Source organism: Lynx canadensis, chromosome F2, assembly GCF_007474595.2.
Source record: "Lynx canadensis isolate LIC74 chromosome F2, mLynCan4.pri.v2, whole genome shotgun sequence".
Taxonomy (NCBI): Eukaryota; Metazoa; Chordata; class Mammalia; order Carnivora; family Felidae; genus Lynx; species Lynx canadensis.
The window spans coordinates 78,252,616-78,273,695 of record NC_044320.2 but is presented as its reverse complement, the minus strand read 5'-3'; the positions used below and the strand labels follow the sequence as shown (position 1 = coordinate 78,273,695).

General features: G+C 45.1%; 1 protein-coding gene across 1 annotated transcript in view; it reads right to left on the bottom strand.

The window, feature by feature from the left end:
- Nucleotides 1-21,080, bottom strand: part of ST18 (ST18 C2H2C-type zinc finger transcription factor) — a 73,977-nt gene that overhangs the window by 49,639 nt on the left and 3,258 nt on the right. Inside the window, exons 2-6 of the mRNA XM_032591892.1 lie at nucleotides 17,416-17,615; nucleotides 8,633-9,424; nucleotides 3,960-4,094; nucleotides 2,098-2,188; nucleotides 730-834 (exon numbers count right to left, since the gene is read on the bottom strand). Coding sequence (XP_032447783.1) covers nucleotides 730-834; nucleotides 2,098-2,188; nucleotides 3,960-4,094; nucleotides 8,633-9,424; nucleotides 17,416-17,596 — 1,304 coding nt within the window. The 5' untranslated portion in view covers nucleotides 17,597-17,615. The remainder of the gene's footprint in view (nucleotides 1-729; nucleotides 835-2,097; nucleotides 2,189-3,959; nucleotides 4,095-8,632; nucleotides 9,425-17,415; nucleotides 17,616-21,080) is intronic.

Below are 21,080 nucleotides of genomic sequence, written 5' to 3'. Positions count from 1 at the left end.
ATAGGAGAGGTTTCATTAATAGTTATCAACTCATGGAATGAATTTTCGTTTTAAAGGAACTATATGTATAGCTGGAACAGAAGAATGAATATACACCATCACGTACTTTGGGTAGGTATGAGTGATTTATGAAGGCATTTTCTGCAGGCATAAAGGTTAATCATCAGGAGTGCTTACCTAACTAGTGGGGGATGGGTTGCACTTCGTGACAGAGAATTTTGATTAATATATGTTATACACTGTATTTCTTTTTTTAAGCTTATTTATTTTGGAGAGAGAAAGAGAGCCAGAGAGCGCATGCACCAGAGCAGGGGAGGGACAGAGGGAGAGAGAGAGAATCCCAAGCAGGCTCTACGCTATCGGGCTATCGGCACAGAGCCCGACACGGGGCTTGATCGCATGAATTGTGAGATCGTGACTTGTGCAGAAATCAAGAGTTTGACGCTTAACTGGGTCACCCAGGAGCCCTTACTTTATTTCCTTTAGATCCACCCACATTATGTTTCCTTTACATGCAGATCAATTTCATGGTGAACTTCTGGAGGGTCTGGCCACTTAAGCCCATTTAAGTGACAGTACGATTAACTGGGCCAGCCTCTCAGACCCTGGTAGTTGAGAACGAAGGTCAGGCCATAGGGAACTGGCACACGAGGGGACATGGGCAGCATCGTGTGGGAGCACGGCACGCCCACTAGGCGTGCTACTAGGAACGCCATGGGAGGGTCATACCTGTGAACCTGGTCAGGACACTGGCCGCTTTTGGGCGAATCAAGCTGACTTTTGTCTTGGGACATTGCCAATTTTTCGGCTGCAGCAATTGGACAACCAGAAAGACTGTTAAAAAAAAAAAAAAAAGGAGGATCTGAGTTAAAAAGATGAAGTAATTTGCTTTGGCATGTACCTTAGAGCGTACTTGGCATACGTTAAATGTGAAGTCATATTAACATTAGCCCCCTTCCCACCCTAACGGATCCCAAAAGCGTTTTGCAAACTATTGTGTCATCATTTCCCCCACCCCCCAATCACATCCCAGAACTGATGAATAAGAAACTCAGTTTTAAAATCAGAAAATTGTGTAAGGGAGAAAAATCTAAATTCTTCTGAAACTCCGTAACATTTTAAGTAGAACGCACTCACTCCAATTGGAATGTGCCCAGCTATAGAAGCTAGCATGAAAATTCCATGGTTTATCTTAAGATCTTCAGAAAAATGTTAGGGACTTAATTTTAAATCAGTTCAAATTTAAAGTACAGAATACGAAGTTTTCTGGCCATATGCTTACGAGTCAAATGGTTTCTCACGACCACATCATCGATACATGGTATAAAGTACACATAAAACAGTAGGAATTTCCAACAAAAGCATTTACATATACCCAATACATTTGTGTGTAAATGCACATATGTGTTTTAAGTGGGTGACTATCTCAATGTAACGCCTCTGGAATCTTCATCCTGGTTTATAGTGAGAACCACAGTACGTTGAAGCCCTTTTGGTACCTTTTTTTATTTTTTAAGTTTATTTATTTATTTTGAGAGAGAGAGAGACAGCCAGGGAGGGGTAGAAAAGGAGAGAGAGAATCCCAAGCAGGCTCCGCACTGTCAGTGCAGAGCCCGACGCTGGACTCGAACTCGGGAACCGTGAGATCATGACCTGAGCTGAAACCAAGAGCCGGACGCTTAACCCAATGAGCCACCTGGGCGCCCCTCTTTGGTACCTTTTTAATGCTTACCGGCTGGAGTCCAAGATAAACCCTACGCAACTCCTTTCAATGCAAAAACAGCCATGGTGAGATTCCAGAGCAAAACAGAACACGTTCTATTTGTGTGACTGTATGAATACATAACCCTAGTCTTCAAATAGAACATTTTTGTTTGCATAACTGGCTGCTACATGAAAATTTCTAGGAAAGTAAATTGTGTTTTTTCGTTTGATTCACTCTGCACGTGCCGAGAATACTTCTCTGTTTCAAGTGGCAACATATTTGATAGCGATGCAGCGATTTTGGTAACACATTGTTAGTTCCTTCTTTTCTTGGGGGAAAGGTTCTGCCACGTCTCTTTGTAAGGGAAAAGGTTGGCGCCTCATGACGATTACCTCCTGTGGGTGTTGCGGTTGCTGTTCACATGCCCTCTTCCTGTGCATCCCGGGGTGGGGCACTTGAGCACGTTTTCATGCATGGCAAGAACTAAGCACAAAATGTCACATAAAAGAAGAGAATAATACACCATAAATACACAACCCACTGACGGACTGACCTCCCAGCTTTGCATTCACACGAACTTGGTTATATAACCCACCACGCTCCCTCCCACAGGTGTTTGGGTTGAAATCAATGAGCCCTTGAAGAACTTCAACGATGAAATTCAGCAAGCTTGTTCAAGTTTTAGTTTCTCTAAACTTCACGTTGTGGGTAACACCAGGCTCAAACGAGACTATGCTGCTTCTATTTTCCCTAACCTGAGAAGCTCATAAACTTCCTTCTACGGGTATGTGCTTTTCCTTGTCAAATCGTTCCTTCCATCTTTTCCCCACAGTGTGACCTGAATACAGTCTTCTTTACTTTCTAAGAGGTATTCTTTTGATTCCTTGTCCATTGCCCCCCACTGCCCACCCCCACCGCCATCCAGCTACTGGTGAAACAGCACGGCCGGGTGAACGACCGGGTAAGCAGGCGGGTGAAGGGCTGATCTGGTAGGCCCGTGCTGAGCAGATCAGATTCGGTGATTGGCAAAAGCGTGCTTTGGAGAGAGCTGACGCTGAGGCATCCCCACCACTGTGGCTTGGATGACCCAAGAGGGGTTTCAATAAGTGGGTTCAGAGAGGAGAGGACGTGGCACGTCGCTACTTCGAAACTGAGGAGGCAGCCCTTTCTGTCCCCAGTCTCCTAGCGTCAGAGCGAGGCTGTGGCTCGTGAGACCAACCGATGTTCGCTTTTGCTCAGCGCCTTCCGCTCCTGCAGGACGCCCTGGGGAGCCACGGCCGCCAACACCAGCTTCTACAGGGAGCGGGGGCCAGGTGGACACTGGGTGGGATGCATCCCTTACACTTAGATGCAGCACCGAGGCTGAGACCGCTCGTGGGCTTAAGACAGCCACACGCGCGGGTGAGGAAGGGCTGTGCGGTCACACAGCGTATGAACTGTGCCTTTTACTTTCTGTGTTCCGATGCTTGGACACCTGGGGCCCCGCACGCCCCGGAGAGGCTGCCCTCTCAAATAGCTTTCGAAGGCAAAGCAACCCATCGTGAGCCCACACCCAAAACCGCCTCCTTTATCAGACTCGCACTCTCCCCCTGCCAGGTGTCAGACACTAATGGACAACCCCCAAGCCCAGAGCCTACTGAGAATGTTCAAACTAGCCAGTCCTAAGCTTGCTTCCTCTGCCCCTTCCCACAGAAGCCGCAGGTAACCCCTCTCCCCCCCCCCCCCCCCACACCGCTGGAGGACGCCTGCGCTTCCCTGCGTGGCCCTGCCTGGCGTGGCCCGCACCCTTCTCTCAGGAACGGTAACAAATTCTTTTCTCAACGTCGGTTGTCTCCTGCTCTATTGGCCTAACTGTGCCCCAAGTGTTCTTCTTTTAAAGACAATCTTTTAATGTTTAGCTATTTTGGGGAGAGACAGAGTGTGAGGGAGGGGCAGAGAGAGAGAGACAGAGAGAAACAGAATCCAAAGCAGGCTCCAGGCTCTGAGCCATCAGCACAGAGTGACGGGAGGTATAAACCCACGAACCGTGAGATTATGAGCTGAGCTGGAGTCTGAGGCTCAACCGACTGAGCCACCCAGGCACCCTTACTTCAAGTTTTCTGTTAATATAGTTACTTGCAAATTACCGTGAGGCAGAGAGGAATCTTTCTATTTGCATCCCTAAGTCCACATTGGAGGAGAAAGAGGGTAACACCCCGATGCCAAGGCGCATATGGGAAGAGGCCTACTTGCTTTGGGGATAAGCAGTACTCACTTTCCAGGGGAACCCGCACTTTGTGGGGGCACCCCGAAAGGCTGCGGTGGTGGGGGTAGAGTCCCGTCACATGTCCCGTGCCGTCGCACCCCGGGATGGGGCACTTGGTCTCCCTCTTTTCAGGCCTCGGTGAATCTACAGAGAAAGTAAATCAAGAGATTCATTCGACACGCCTTCTTTCCCTTCCCATTCAACACAGTGGCCTTGTGGGGTGACATTTTCACTTCGTTCCGTGTTTACATCATAAACATTCTTCTCACGCTGCCTTGAATCAGACCCTCAACTGAGACCTGTGGAAGCATGAAAAACATTCTCAATTTTCTTGGTTTCCTAAGCAAAGGCTGACACGGGGCAGGCGAGCGTTAACAAACGGAGATGGTCTGAAGTTGTCTTGTAGTTAGAGTCTCATGATGAGAAACGAACCCCACCGCCAGGGGAGGAAAAGAAAAGAAAGTGAGAAAGAAGAATGAATTTATTCAAACCCAAATGATGTCGTATTCAAGGAATTTCAAAAAAGCCAGATTCAAAGTTAGAAAACTGAGAAGCCACCATGTCTAGAAGGGCTGCTCTGGTCTCCGCCCTGTGGGCCCCTGCCCTCACGTTGCCCTAAGGTTCCAGTCCTACCTGGGGCGGAGCCTGCTCTGACCAGAGTTAGGCAGGAGTCAAGAAGGCCGTCTGGTGCCATGCCCCACCAATCAGCACTGGCGCCGAGGCCCAAGGTCCCCAAACCCCCACTGTTTGTCACTCTGGATCAGGACGGAGCAGCTGAGGAGAAGCTTTTTTTACTTAATTCACTCTGAATGCAGGAACTGAAACCTGAGGCAACAGGAAGGTGGGCCGGCCAGGAAACATTCTAGGGGGAACGGAAGTACGGACTGGAGGAGGCCTCGAGAGGTCTGCAGTGCCGGGAGCATCGGGGTAGAAGAGGGGACCGCAGGGATGCCTTGCGCCACCACCTGTCAGGCCACCAGGGGGCTGCGGCCTAGAGGGCGAGGGCGGGAATCGAGCCGTGCTGAGGGTGGGTTAGATAAAGGGCTGTGTAAAATAAACATATAGCATGATAGGAGTACAAATACAAATAAAATATGTGCAATAAACGAGGATTCGCACGAATAGCGGTGGGATTGGAACTGACACATAAGAGGCCTTCTGGAGACATTTTCGTAGTCGTGCCTCCGACGTTACGTAGACTGAAAACAGAAATGTGTTTAGAGCCCAGGCCACCCCGTAGCTCGGGAACGGAACGGTAAGACCAATCACGGGCACTCCCGGTGCTGACAGAGGAACCAGAATCAGCGCAGGCCCGGGAGACCCAGAGACAGGGCTAGTGCACAGCCCCGGCTGGCTCGCCAGCCTCTCGGCACGCCGAGGGTCACAGAAAGTGAACCCACTTGATGCTGGGAGCCACAGCAAATAATCTGCGAGATCCTGCCGCCCGAAGGCCGCGGGCACTGGAGGAGGGGGCCCATATGCTCCCGCCCCAAGCGCCGCACCGACGGCAGAGTGATGTCGCGGGATGCGACAGCCGTCTCCGGTGGGGGGGGGGGCGGGGAGGGGGAGGCTGCTGCGACGAGCAGACGTGCCTGTGTGATACCACGCCACCCCAGTTGTTGGATTATTAACGGTCCTGGGCAGATGGGCACAGCAGGTTGTATGTAATGCAATTATTTGGGGGCAGGCTTCCAGCAAAGCGGGAGGGGCCAAGGACCCTTCAAGTTCCGCACGCATTGCCGGGGAAGGACGGTGGGCAGAGAGAAAGCTGGAAATTGCAAGTGAGAAATGAACAGCCCGAAGACAGGGAGGCCTCTCGTGGGCGTTTACGTTTAAGGAGGCACAGGCTTTAAATGCCAGGGTGTCCGACTGTTCTCTGTCTTTTGCAAGACACCAAGAGGCACGTTAAGAGTTCTGACTTGCTCTGTGGTTTTATGGGTACGTAAATCCCCCAAGGCTGCCAACTCTGGAGTCGATTCAGGCCTATCGTATCTGTAGACCGAGAATCAAAAATCCTCGAGGTTCGACTCAGGTGACATGAGGAGGGTTGACGAGAGGGAATTAGAGCAAAGGAGAAGCCGTGTGGGTTTTGATGCCCTCCCTCCCTTGGATCCCGTCCAGGTGAGGCCACATTTCTAAACCACATTGAAAGGTCTGGCGCCTCTCGTTTCCTCTCCTCGCCACGTTACTTGTCTATAGGCAGCCAGAGAGGGTGTGGGAGATAAGGCAGGGCTGGCACCTGACCAGGTGTGGTCCGCTGACAGTCCATCAGGCGCGTCTGCCTGGAAGCCTCCTCCGCTGGGTGAAACGGATGCCATGGAACGCTCTGTGGGGCAGAACCTGTTTGCATGATAAGAAGACGGAGCCGCTCTCAGGTGACTCTCAGGCCTGGCTCTTTTCCTTTGATCTTCTTTGCCGGATGCATCTTCATGAGGGTGACCTCATCCCCCGGTGACCTCCCATCCCCGTTTGCCTGGGACAGTCTTATTCACGCCCGATATACTCATGCGATTGTTCCTATGGCTCTGCCAGCGTCTGAGGCTGTCCGATAAATTCTATCCGCTGCGACCCCCAGCCTCGCTAAATGCTGAGTCAACGAGACCAACTTTTATTAGTTTGGGATTCCTGGCTCATCTGAAGGCTGGAGTGAAACGATATTTTAAGATGCTAGCGCTCCCTCCCTTAACAAGTGGGGCTGCACGCCCAAGGCGGATGGGAAGTTAGGACAGTCTCGTGGAGAGCTGGAATGGCCCTTGGCGTGAGTACTGACCTCGGAGTGCGGACTGCACAGCAAAGAGGCGCCTCTTAAGCCACTGGCTCCCACGCCTGGAACACGGATCAGGGAAATGAATGCCTACCTTGGACGCTGCAGGCACCCTCTAGACGAAGCCTGTGGTTCTCGTGCGTTGTGAGCTTTACCTCTCTTTGTCTCTGTTTCGTACGGGTCTGGTCTAGATCTGGTTGCACAGGCTTCTAACACCGCGAGGCGGGACCATGGCACCAAGGCACGCCTGGTTACGCTGTTGAGTCACCCAGCCCTCGTGAGCGATTCCCTAAGTCTTACATGACCCGCGTTCACAAACACAGATTCTGTGGCCTTGTTGTCTTTTTGAAAACAGACAAACAAAATGTTTAAGTTCTATAGAAATGACCAAATATTTTAAGCTATGGCACAAGTAATTAAAGTGTCTCCAAACACTGAATGTCACGGGCTGGAAGATATCATCAATTGTAAGATGCAACCTCATTTTGTGTGCTAGTAAGAAAAAAACAACAACTAGAAGTTAAATTATGGCATACCCTTCTGATTTCAGAGATGTTAAATGGGAAAACGGTGTATCTTAGAATGAACGAAATGTAGTATCTCACAAATAATGACTTTTTGGAATCTGAAGTCAATTGTATCTTTTTTTTCTCCTGATTTTGTAGTTCATAAGAAGAAAAAACAACAACAAGCACGTGCACAAGTAAGTTCAACAAGTTGCATACCAGTGGAGCGCACAGAGCTAAGTATTTAGTAGGTCCTGTCCCAAACTACACGCACTGCTCATTAATAGTCCATCCTGCTCCCGACGCTGGCAGGATGCTTGCATAGCATTGTTATCTTGCTCCTCACTACATGACATTATTTTATTCTTTTTTAATTTTCTCAGCTCTGAGCTGCAAGACAATAACTGACAAGATTGCACGTGAGTACTAATATCGACTTAAAAGGACAAACTATGCAATTCATTTCCGCATAGATCTCAGCAAGAAGATCATCTAAACTAAGACATTTTTCTTGTAAGCTCCCCGGGGCCATGAGCTTGATTTTCTCTAAGATATGCCTCCCCTAATTCTATGGTTCTCAGACTTTAGGGCACCCAAGAATCATCTGAAAAATGTGCTTAAAAATGCACGTTCTGGAGCAGTAGGTCTGATGGGATCTGGGAAATACCCATTTGAAACAAGCTTTCTAGGCCCTTGAGAACCACCATTTGAGAATTATCACCAGGCCCATCTGGTGCAAGACTTAGGGTGGGGGAGGAGTATCTTTATGGGACAGGGGACACACTTTCCCTAAAGTTGAGGGACAATTTTAAAGTCCAAGCACATCTATCCTCTCATTCATGTCTGGCCCAGATATTTGGGGCCCTGAGTTAGAGCCCTGGTAAAAGCACAGGCTTAAAACAGCATCAACATCCAGTTTCATCCAAGAAGGATCAACCTGGCTGACTTGCCAGTTCCTGAAGCTCCAAAGCAGTCAGATGACCCCAAAAAGAGGCTGGGAAAGAAAAATCAAATTTCTGGAATTGATTTGATCAATAAAAGGATTTAAAACCCAGTAAGTACTAATGCACTTCTAACATGCCCAATCAAGTACTGCATGAGGAATACGATCTATTTTTAAGAAGCAGTCATATTAAAAGAAATAGGGGCAATGGTCCTTTTTTTGCGTGCAAGAACACTGCAAAACGGACCCAGTTTGGTCTGACAATAATCTAGAGAGCAAAGCAGAAAAAAAAAACAAAAAGAAAGAAATCGTTTATTTTGTAATATATATTGGTTTTTTAAATTGCATCAAGTTGTCAAAAGCTACCTGGACGTGGTCGTCAAATCTCACTAATTTTTTTTTCCCAACCCTTAAAGCCATTTTATTCCTAAAAGAAATGCAAAAAAAAAAAAAAAAAAATGTGTCTTACGTTTACTGTTCAAGATTTGTCTTCCACCCATGTCAATAACTTTGGTCAGCCTCCTTTCCCCAGCCAGGTGCTCCAAGAGAAACCTGTCCAACTCCTTGTAGGTGTTATGGAAAACACAACCTCGCTCAGCCTGCAGAGCAATCGCCTGCTCCAGCACACTCAAGCTCCCCTTCGCTTTCTCCAGGTCAAGGGACTCTTCTCTCATGGCTGCCAGGCTCCCGTTACCATCTTCCTCCACCCCCGCGCACGAGGGCTGGCCTGTGCCATCTAGTGGCTCCACGCGAGTGTTCTGTGGGTCTCTCCTTTCCGTTTCGGGGTCACACGTGTTTTCACAAGAGATAAACTTGTCACCTTCGGTTTTGATTTCAGGAGCTCCCAGTAGGTCTTTTCTATCATCCACCAAGATATACTTTGGGACCCTGTGCGGTTTGGTTTCTTCTGAGAGGTTGGAGCCACTGTCCCAACCGTTCTCCGCACTTTCAGAGTTACTCTCGCTGTCATCTGAAGGGCAGAACCGAAGCTGGGGATCATTGATTTTTTCTTTTCCGTCATCAGAATGAACCACGAAGTGCTCGTCCGCTTCATCACTCTCTGCTTGGACACACTGGAGGCCACTGCCATTTAAATTCTCACTCACGGTCTGAACAGACACATTGTTTTCAAATTTCCCCAAGTGCATTAAAGATTTGACCACGAGCTCTCGATAGCAGCCGTATCTGTCTTCCTTCCCATTGGAGTTTTCTTGGGCAGTTGAATGAAGGTGCTCATCCATAGGTTTTATCATGGTTTCTTCTATGGAAAAAGAAAGCCAATATTTACAAAAAACAAAACAAAACAAAGCAAAAACTATTTTAAGAAAATTGCACAAATAGATGATAGATTGATTGATACAGATATACACATAGAGTAAGTACAATATGTGAATATGTGAGCTCTATCAATTTTATAAACACTGAAGAGAAAAATATGTATCTTCTTAAAATAAAACAAAACAAAACAGACCTTGATAGTCTGAGAATTAAATTTAAAGAAGTGAGCTAGGAGAATTTTCAGCATATTAAGAGCTAATTGTTTCCAGGGTACTGAAATAGATACTTAACAATAACAGAGTGCTGAATGTGAAATTATTGTTTCCTTTTTTTTTTCATACAGAGAGTGTGTGTGGATGAGTGGGGGAGGGGCAGAGGGAGAGAGAGAGAGACAGAGAGAGAGAGAGGGAGAGAAAGAGAGACAGAGAGAGAGAGAGAGAGAGAGAATCCCAAGCAGGCTCCACACTCCGTGCGGAGCCCAAATGTTGTACTCAATCCCACGGCCATGAGATCATGACATGAACCAAAATCGAAGAGTCAGACGCTTAACTCACTGAGCCACCCAGGCGCCCTTACTATACCTCTTTATTTGCAAATCCTAGCCAGCCAGAAGGAAACCAAATATGCATAGTACTATGCATTATAACAGAAACATTCATCAGATTTCTCTGCTGGTGTGGCAATGTATCTTCAAAGCTTATTTGGTTTCTGTTCTCTACCTCCACAGTTTCTCAAGCACACTTTGAGATTTCGTGGAATGTTAGCTAAAATGCAAAATACATCCACAGAGAGATGGTAACGAAGAGTTCTGAAGCTTTCAAGGCTTCCTGTTCACTTTCATAACTGTCACGCGGAAATTCCGTGCCAAGGGAAATACAAGCAAATGGGAGAATTAGCATGATCGTGTATCTTAACTAGTAACACATTTTCCGGCCTGGTATTTGCACACATTTGTGTAAGAAGGCAATGAGACCAGAGGTGAGTGGCCGCAGTATGTGGCACATGAACTCATCGTTTTCAGTAGAGGGTCAACTGGAGTCTTGACCGTCAAGAGCCCCGTGACTAAGAACAGGCCTCCACGTGCCACTCCATCCAGAACAGTCCACCGGATCTCTGTGGTCCTAGTCCAGTTGTTAGTGTCCCCCCTTCACTCTTGGCAGTGGCCCAGCTGCAGGGACAGTGTGTGCGTGTATAGTCGCATGTATGTGTGTATGTGTTTAGCTGTATGTGTGTGTGCATGTATATGCATAACGACAGTCAGCCTACCCAAGCTGGTCCCAGGGCAAACGCACCCGTTCAGGTGCAGAGATGCAGATTCCCCAGTAACCCAGCCCCGGCTGTGAAATGCACCTGACAGCCCAGCAGTGGTCCCCTAATATTCACTAAGACAAAAAAAAAAAAAAAAAAAAAAAAAAAAGAGAGGAAGCAGGGCCCTCTCTGTGTCTCTAAAGGCAGAGTGGGGGATGGAAAACGCAAAATAATAAGCCCCCTTAAAGACTGTGAAAGACACCAAGTGAAGTGCATTCTGTGTTAATAAACATCTTTGGAGGGAAGAAAAGGGCAGCCATCCTGTGTGATGGCTGCAGGAGAGAGTGTCTGCGCCCAAGACAATGTGCCTTTTTTGGTCTCATTTAATTTTTTATAAACATTGTCTCTGACAAGGACACTCAAAAATACATCTCCATCATCTTCCTTTCTGGTAATTATCTCCCTAAATCAACACTGGACTGCCAGGATCAAGTAAATATTGCCATAGTAACTAAAAGCATTTTTGGATGCAGGGAAGAATTTAGTCACAACACTAGCCCCTTTAAATAATGCTGATTATAGGGTGCAGCCTTTTGTGGGGATCTATTCAACATAAACTGAAAAATTTAACATTTTACTTCCTAGAAAAGAGGCTGGAAAAACAAGCACATAATATTTGATAGGACGGTCTATTCTCTCCTGAATTCATATCAGAGGAATTCCAAGTTTAAATAATATATTAAACATAGTCTAAAATGCAAATGAAGTTTTTCTCAATGTCACGGTTGGCTATTAGGAGAAAGTGTAAAGGGTTATGATAATTTTAAAGTATTATGAACTACAGAAAACAAATAAAAAGCATTTTCAGTGAATATGCTCAATTCATTGAACTATTCTCTCACTCCACTTAACTACCCACATGTGTACAATAATGATTTATAGACATTATACCTAATTATGCATATTTGGGCTGTGTGAGAGTGCTAACAAAAGCTCTAGAAAGCAACAATTACCTCTGTTGCTTAGCTACATAGTTTAAAATATTCCTATTAAGTGCAGATCACCAGAGAGGCGGGAGCGACAAAAACGCACATGTGCACGACAATGCGTTTCACTGTGCCGCTGCTAACTGCTAGCATTTTGGGTCATTTCCAGTTTACATAATTGTTTGGTTCAACTGTTTGTTACATGCTAAAAGAAAATATTTATTAATTATTCTTCAGAAAGAGAGGAGTCCTGCCGACAGAGGTGCCTACGTGCGTGGCACGCGATGGTTTCCGGGGACGTTCGCAAATCTGCAAACCAACTTTCCACGGACCCACCCCTCTCTGGCTTTCTCTGTTGTTACAAGGGAAAAAACAAAAAGACAAAAACGAAACAAAGTTGAGTCAGCTTTTGAGCCTGATAGATCTGTGGTGGGCTGCTCACTTCTCTTAGCTTTGTAGTGGGCTGCCTACCTTTTTAGGTTAGTGTGTTTTTATTTTCACCGGGCCACTGGTGATTTATCTTGTGCCTTTGCCATTAAAAGCAGCTGACCTGGTTTTGACTGTGGGCTCGCGTGCTCACGTGTGTGCAGACCCCGAAGGCATCCTGCACCTTTCCGAAGCCTGTGTCCTCGTGCGCATAGTGAGGCCCGCTGCGGAGGTCCCACGGGAGTGCATGCAAAGAGGGTGCCACACAACAGGTGCCCGTAAACGGTGGCTCTCTTCTCCCTTCCCCCAGATACAACTTCAGAAGACAGTCACGGCAGAGGATACGCGGACCCCTCCACCTAAATGAGGTGGGGCCTGGTTTTTGTTTATTTACTTTTGAAAGGGGGCAGGGGCAGAGAGAGAGGGAGACACAGAATCCGAAGCCCTCTCCAGGCTCTGAGCTGTCAGCACAGAGCCCAACATGGGGCTCGAACCCACGAACTGCGAGATCATGACCTGAGCTGAAGTCGGCCGCTCAACTGACTGAGCCACCCAGGTGCCCCTGGTTTTTGTTTAGGATAAGTGGTCAATCTGGGCACCTGGGTGGCTCAGTTGGTCAAGTCACCGACTCTGGATTTCAACTTGGGTCATGATCTCACAGATCCTAAGTTCGAGTCACACACTGGGCTCTGCACTGCGGAGCCTGCTTGGGATTCTCTCTCTCTCCCTCTCTCTCTGTTCCTCCCCCACATGTGCTCCGTCTCTCTCAAAATAAATAAACTTTAAACAACAATTTAAAAAAGATAATAAGTAGTGAATCCGACGTCTGAGAAAGGGCACACGGTCCAGTGTGAAGGGAACTCAGCCAGGTCCTCACCGACACCACACGTACCGTGGAACTTCCCACCAGCTGCCTTCGGAAACTGGATTTCAAGGGGCGCCGGGTGGCTCAGTCGGTTAAGCGTCCGACTTCCGCCCGGGTCATGATCTCACGGTTCGTGAGTTCGAGCCCTGCGTTGGGCTCCGTGCTGATGGCTCAGAGCCTGGAGCCTGCTTTGGATTCTGTGTGCCCCTCCCCTGCTCATGCCCTGTCTCTCTATCTCAAAAATAATAAAAATATTTTTAAAAAATTAAAAAAAAAAAAAAAGAAACTGGAGTTTCAATGCACAATGCACAATGCGGATGGAAAACCGCTATACGTTTGAGGTCCAGAGACTGGGGCCAGACTGCTGGCCCGGCAGCGCCTTTCTGCGTTCTGAGTCCTGTTCTTGTAAATGAGGATGATCCAATGACATCCTAGGACAATAAACTGATGTTCCTGGCATGGTGTTCGGTGCTTTATTGCATTTAATCTTTACAACAAGGACGAGAAAGGTCTATTCCATTTCGCAGAAGGGAAACTATTTCTCAGGAGCTACGGACTTGCTCAAGATTACACGGCTAACCAGTGGCGGCAGGGGTGTGGTGTGGGGGCTTCCAGACCCAGACCCAGAGCCACATGCTTCCCAACTCCATGCCCATCCCTCTGCGACACATCCCACAGCCCAGGAAGTGCATACGCCACGGGTGATGCTTGCAAAACACAGCGACCCTTAGGAGAAACTGTTCAGCATACTAATAGCCAAGTTTTCCCAAGTTTGGATGCTTCCAAGAGTGAATTTATAGGAAGATACTAAAACATGATTGTCAGCTGACTTGCAGTAAGGAAGAATGGCTCCTGAATTATAAAATTATAAATAAAATATGTAAAGATGAATCAACAACAACCACACGACAAAAATTAACAAGGAACCACACCTCGGCCTTCTCAGCACCACAGCAGCACAGGTCAGAAAATTCCTAGGGTACATTCCTGGGGGCGGTCAGAGCCTTGGGTGATTACCTAGGACACCCCTCCCTCCCCCTGAGAGCATTTCAAAGTGTGGAGTAGGGAGGAGGGGACGGAGCTTGGAGGACACCTTCTGCAACTTGGGGTAAAAAAAAATAAATGTTTTTGCCCAATATGTAAAAGTTCACATTTGTTTATTTGCTTTAAATCAAAGTCTCTACTCTGAGACGTCTGGTCATCCTAGAAAGTCTATGTTAATAGATTCTCACATTACGTGTCCGCTGTTCTACATCAAAACAATTTTAAAAAGTCATCTGAAAATCACAAGTTTGGAGTTTGACTCCTTTAATATAAGTGGATTTTATTATAATTGGATTTTAGTTCTGTTTCTGGAACTATCAACGTTGCTTCTATAGACAAATTAGTTTTCCAGGTCTCTTGCATATGTAAATTCTGCTGGGAACAAAAGCCCTAGAAAAATGAATTTATCCTTCAAAGTTCTAAAATCGGGGTGGTTTATTCATTATTTGCAATTTTTTGAGAGGTAAGATGTGTTAAAACGATCATCCCAGCCCCTAGAGCTCTTACAGTTGTGACAGATTTCCCTGAGTCACCAGTGCGTGCTTAGAAACTGAGGAGAGGGGGGCGCCTGGGTGGCTCAGTCGGTTACGCGTCAGACTTCAGCTCAGGTTATGATCTCGCAATCCGGGGGTTCGAGTCCTGCGTCGGGCTCTGTGCTGACAGCTCAGAGCCTGGAGCCTGCTTCCCGTTCTGTGTCTCCCTTTCTCTCTGCCTCTCCCCTGCTTGTGCTCTGTCTCTATCTCTCAAGAATAAATAAACATTAAAAAATTAAATAAAAAAAAACTGAGGAGGGACTCCACACATTTGGCTAATGTCACTTCCAGGTGACCTTCCTTTCCTCGTCTGCACTGGGGAAGCACGCGCTTGCCCTACCTACCTCCTGGTAGTACTTTGCAAACTTGTCTTCCCTTTGCCCCAGTGAAGAAGCTGCATCTGTATGGGTTTTCCACAATCTCTTCTATCACCACTAATGTCCACCTGCAGCTCTTTGAGAGATAGCCAGTTGAGGGTAGGAGATGCAGTTGTGCCATTAAATGAATTCAAGCTTAGGACCTTAGCCTTCCTGAGCCCTGCTCCCTCTCTCTGTCGTCTGAACTGCCTGCTGAAGACACAATTGGGCACACCCCTGGACAGGTAAAGACCTTAGGGTACCCGGAGTAAAGGAGAGGACAGGTGGAAAGCCCCGATGTTGACTTGCGCCCTAACTCAGCTCTCTTTCCTTCTGGCGAGAGGGGGTGACGGGCTCATAGACTGAAGCCAACAGAGAGTTTTGCTCTTTCAGCCAGGATAGGAGCATCTGTGACCTGTCATTTCTGGAAATGTGACTTTGTGATTTGATGTTGTAAAATGCTGCCCTGTCTACTTTCTGGAGGTAGTCAGAGCATGGGAGAATTGGATTATGGAGCATGGTTAGCTGGGAAGTAATTATTTTGCTTATCCTTCAGTTGTGTCCTAATTATCTTCTTTTCAACACCTATGAGCTGCATTACCTTAAGCATTAAATCTCTTTGGTCTTCAGTGATCTCATCTGTAAAATCATGACCATAATCATGCGTACCTCATGTCATTGTTGGGTAGATTAAGTGATGTAATTTATGTGCCTGGAATATATTAAGAATGCAAAAATAATGGCTACCACCACTATAATTTCAGCATATTCATTACTAGTAATGCTTCGAGTGCTAAATATAAAAATAGGTAACATTTGGGAACCTGCAAATAGATGTCCATCAATGCTTGTAACTGAATGTTTCACTGAGAACATTCTGACAGTACACCTTCTTGGTTGGTATTACGCATCTATGATGATCACGTGACTAACGTGAAAGGCAGGAAGTCAGTGGGCAGAACAGTCCTGTCCTCATGGTACTTACAAGAATGGGTTGGTGTAAAAGATGCCCATTTAAAAAAAATAGTCGGTGAATTAATGTCAACTAGATGAATTATGCCTCAAGTCTAACCACATCGATTCAAGGACTTTCCCTAATACCGGATTCACCCCGCAATTTTCACAAATCAACGAAAAACTGACCAGCTCAAGGAAACAAAGAGTCAAGGATGATTGTAATTTACAGATGACCGATGAGGCTGTAAGCCATATGCTGACTACAGAAAAGCCAGGACATATACTTAAACACTGTCAAATCAGAATACAACTTTGTTTTAACTGCAAAATCTCAAACTACTCACAAGCCCAAATTACCGAAGATCTGATGGTTGTGACCTGACATTTGTGTTCATTCAGTCAGTACGCTTTTACATCTTTTCTAGTAATACCTATCGCTATTACTATGATTCTTTCAATAACAGATATTTATGATCTAAGAACTCACTGCCTTTGGCTTGTATAATACATACTTCTTTTCAAATAACATCTTATTGAGTGCATTTTGATTCCTTAAAAAGTCACATTCAGAAAAGACGTATTTCGTAGAATAGATGTACACCTCATTTCATTTTCTAACCAGTCAAGCTTTAGATTTCCATTTATTTTTTTTCATAGATTTTTGAGATATGTTGTGTGTCCTTCGATTTCAGCCTCATGCATAAAGTGGTTGGTGGCGGTCCAACTCCTGGAGGTGCTGTGAGTGCCATGGGCCGAATAGAAGCAACTGTGAACTGGGGAGAAACACATCCCAAAATTTCAAAATAGTAACTACATATCACTTAGGATGCAAACAGCATGTCATGAGTGAGTGAAGAGTCAAATTCACGAAATATAATGCATGCCTAAAGATAAATGAAAATTATTTATTTCTGAACTAATGGGCACAGTGATACATTTTCTATAATGTATCATTTTCCCACTGAAGGAGACCCTGGACAGCCAACTTTAGGTCCCTTCTGCTAAGTCCATTGCTGTAAGTACTTATTTTTAGAATGGTAAAAATATTAAGGTCACAGCCCACCGGAATTAGTCTGTGTTATTACCAAATATATTTGGGGGGGGGGGAGTTGCTAAATAATACTCTGCATGTTTATAAAACAAAAGAAGTAAATGCTTTATTTCTGTATGTCCTATCTTAGATACCTTAAGCTTAAATATGTCTGCCCTTTTATTTTTAAGGGTTCTTTCAGGGATAGACATCCGTCCTATTAGGGAGTCGAGGTTCTCTTTAAGGTTTAGTATCTTTTATTTTCTTCAAAAAGAGGCACAGTCCAATTCTATACTTTTGAAAATGGACTCGGGGCAAGGACTCTCCGTGGCTTGTATTTAGACTCTCCACAGTTACCGACTGAAAAACATCGGCTCTCAGTAAATGGACGCTGAGTGAAAGCAAGGTTTGCTTTTGCTTCCAAACGGGGATCTGCCTTCACAGCCACACAGACTATGTTCTACACAAGTGAAGACTGGGTCTTTGGTGCCAGGGAGTAGACAAAGTTTGGGCCACCCCTGCTCGCTACCTGAGGCGGTGTGATCGCTGGCTTCCGGGAGGCCATCTTCCTCCTCCGCCTCGGTCCTGTCGTCACATTCTTCTCTGCAGTCCACGTTCGGGCTGTAGTGTCGGGGCTTCATTAGCAGGGATTTTCTCTTGTTGACTGGGACGCCCAAAGCCTGCTCTGCCGCTCTCCTCTTCTTCGCCATGGAACAATCGTACGCAGCACTGTAGTGATTGAGGCAAATTAAGAACATGGAGAAAAGACTTTACTGCTACTTGCCATCTGATTTCCATGAAGTGCAACCCAAAGCCTGTGGACACCTGGGACCAAAGGTTTAGGGTTAGTTGTTGGCACTAATGAAAACAGCCCATCCGTTGACTCTACTGAACTGTGTGGATTCTATTTTACTGCCTATCAGAAGAGTTTTTAAAAAAAAAAAAAAAATCATCCTTAATCCTGAGTAAGCATATGTTAATCTGTGCTTTGCTTGGCACTACATTAAATACCCAGGGAGGGATGAAACAAGATTTGTACTGGTTTGCTAATCCTAAGAAACAGCTAATGTGAAAAATATACCACCAGACACACACACACAAAACGTGTCCAGTATGGATAAACCACAAGGTTTTTCGAATAGTTGTTTGCTACCCAAACTGCTTATCTCTCCCACAGTTGTGCACCAAACTTGAGATGCCACATCCTGAGCTTTGACCTGAAAGGAAAAAGCATAAAGGGAGGGGTAAGCTAGGAACACTCTGTCAGCCCATCTCCAGTCACAAATAAAAAAATAAAAAAATAAAAAAAGGTGGAAAGATGCTACGTGGCATTCTGCCTTTTGATTCTCACCCATTTGGCACACAGAACAAACAAATAAAAGGAGGAGACGTAAGATTGGATTTCACAAAAATGGACAACAGTTTATCCCTATTCTTGTCCTCGTATGATTTCATTTGGAAATGCTCCTGAGGGCGGCCCTTTCAAAACAGATTTCCTACCTATAGCTCACTCAGAATTAATGCAGATCACTCTATGTGCTGAAGTTAAGACAAACATTCTCTTGGCAAGATCCAGGAAGACCAGAGGGTTTAGCCCACAGTGAGTCTGTGAGAGATATTTATTAAATGCTCTTTGAAGAAAAGCACAAAGCTTTAGAAGCAAAGATCCAGAACAGAGAATCTTAGAGCAATAAGATATTACTTACTCCATCACGAAAAAATTACTGAATACTCAGTAATATTATCAAGTAGATAAAGGACTTAAATTGTTCTCTTAGGAACATCAATGCAAAGACAGTGGCCCCGTTCACAAAAATTATGTGATTACAGCTATACGTGAATTCTTGAACTCAGAACGGTAGATTTAAAAAACTTCAGAGGGAAGTAAAAAAGGCTATTCCTTCCAGGAAAAAAGGAATATAGAAAGAGAGATAATCCGAGAGGGTTAGAAATCTTTCAAAAAAAAAAAAAGATTAAAAAGCGGATAATTGAAAATTATCCTCCAGAAGAGAACAGTGACCTTCCCAAATAAACTAATTTCCCTTTGCAAAATCTCTCTGATGAGCCCAAATTTAAAGCGACCCTGTACAGAAGATGGAACAAGAGAGAATATAATCAGATGACTACAGTAGCTAAAACCTGCCTTTATATGGTGGTGGATATATAGCATTCATATGGAGACTGCAGAAAGTGGAAACCTACACGGCCTAAATCTGCTGGTTTCTCGAGGAAAAGTCTACAACGTGGGGAGGTAATGGGAATGTGCAAAAAGAAGCAGAACTAGCCTTCCACGAGTTTTCTTCGTCAAGGAGACTGACCTGGGAAGGAAGGGGGACAGAGAAACTTATCAAAATGGGTACATTTCCTAGGTATGTGAGGAGAGTTCAAGAACTTCCCCAAACGAGTTAAAGTGTCCTGAGTCCAGTGAACTTCCATTAAAGATGCTCAGAAAACATACCAGACCACTAAACTATTATCTCAAACCAGGAAGATGCGTAGAAAATGAGAGAGGCTCCTGGCAAATGTCATTCAGGTATTAAAGCAGGGAAAGAAAGCGGATTCTAAAAACCACTTTAAGCATACCATCTGTGCCAGGGAAAAGGCCAAGAAAGTTTATCAAAACAAAGATTTGTCAGTGGCAGGAAACACTGATCAGTAAGACCTGGGTGGCAGGGCTGGTTTACTAACTGGTTGATGAGGAAACTGTCATTTCTTGCTTTGATGGTTGACGAATGAGGCTGACCATCTATTACTTGGACAATCCTTACAAACTTTGTGTCATTAACACTGTTATCCAAATTGACTTATAAAGACAAGTATCGTTCTCAAAATCACGTATCTGGTCAATGGTGTGGCTGATATTTGAATCCCAGGCTGCTGGACCCCAAAGCTCATGTTTTCTCCTATGTGTTGCCAGATTAAAACAATGAAGTTGCTAATTTCCATATGCATTTGGCAACTGGGTGAAGTTATACCTGAGTCAACCAGCCACGTCTCTAACTGGAAGGAAGCTATCACAGGGCTTTGCCCAATGATTTAGGTGCAGGTATGTAGGACGCTCGTCAGATCTGGAGATAGTACTGAGTTGCAGCAATGAAAATCATGTTGCAAAATGTAATTAAAATCCCCAAAGTGTCCATAGTCTGGGGTTGTAGGGTGAACCTAATGAGATGACATTTAATGGTAATAAAACTCAAGTTCAGTGTTTAGGTCCAAATACTAACTGTGCAAGGATGAAGGGGCTATGTAAGGTTTTACTGAAAGTACAAATTTAGCTTAAAATAAATGATTGTGTTTGATAGTGTGTAGGAAGTTCCTCAAAGAATATTATCTGTGTAACCTGGAAAAAATAATTGTACTTTTTGGAACATCAAATCCCTTATCCCTCGAATAGGGATAATAATTTCTATATCACATGTGGTGGATAGAGAAGATAACATCTGTGCTGTTACTGACTAAAATAGGTTAAGATAGGACTGTTCTGACTCCCGGCTCAGTGCTCCTTGAACTCCATCAACATGAGACTGATGCTGTCACAATGCGACATCACAAACCCTCTCCCTAGCATACTGCATAGATTTATGCATGCTTGTATGTCCGTAAATGCATTCTAATTTTTTACATATTATTTATATTTACATAAATTACACGAGATTTATACATAACATTTGCTTTAAATCTCACATTCTGTGCATTTCTCCATTGCAAAGTAGCCATGGCCCAGGCAGCATTTGGAGCTAAAATGAAAGGCTTTATAACAAATATTACCCTTTGTGTGTGCATGGAAAATGGTCCCTTTCCCTAGTTTTCCCTGAGGGCACACTATTTTGGCTTTATTGTGACACTTCACTGTGACACTGCAATGAGGGAAAGCCATGCTTTACATGTCACTGAAAGAAATGCCACAAAATGCTAACATATCTTCTCAAGGTTGCCAGAAATAATTTCCACTGGGTTGTGTTTTCCCATCTGCGGAGCTCTGAAATGTTAAGGAAATAAATGAGCTCTATTATCTATATTTTTCTAGTAGATGAGAAAGAAAGAGAAAAAATACACTCAGCCCTGCATTTATTGTTCTATTCAATCAAACTGTTGCTTTAAACATCCACAGTCCTCGAGGGAACTTTATCAATGCACCAAATACCTTTCAACACCACATTTTCATATCTGTGGTTTTGACTTTATTAAAATATC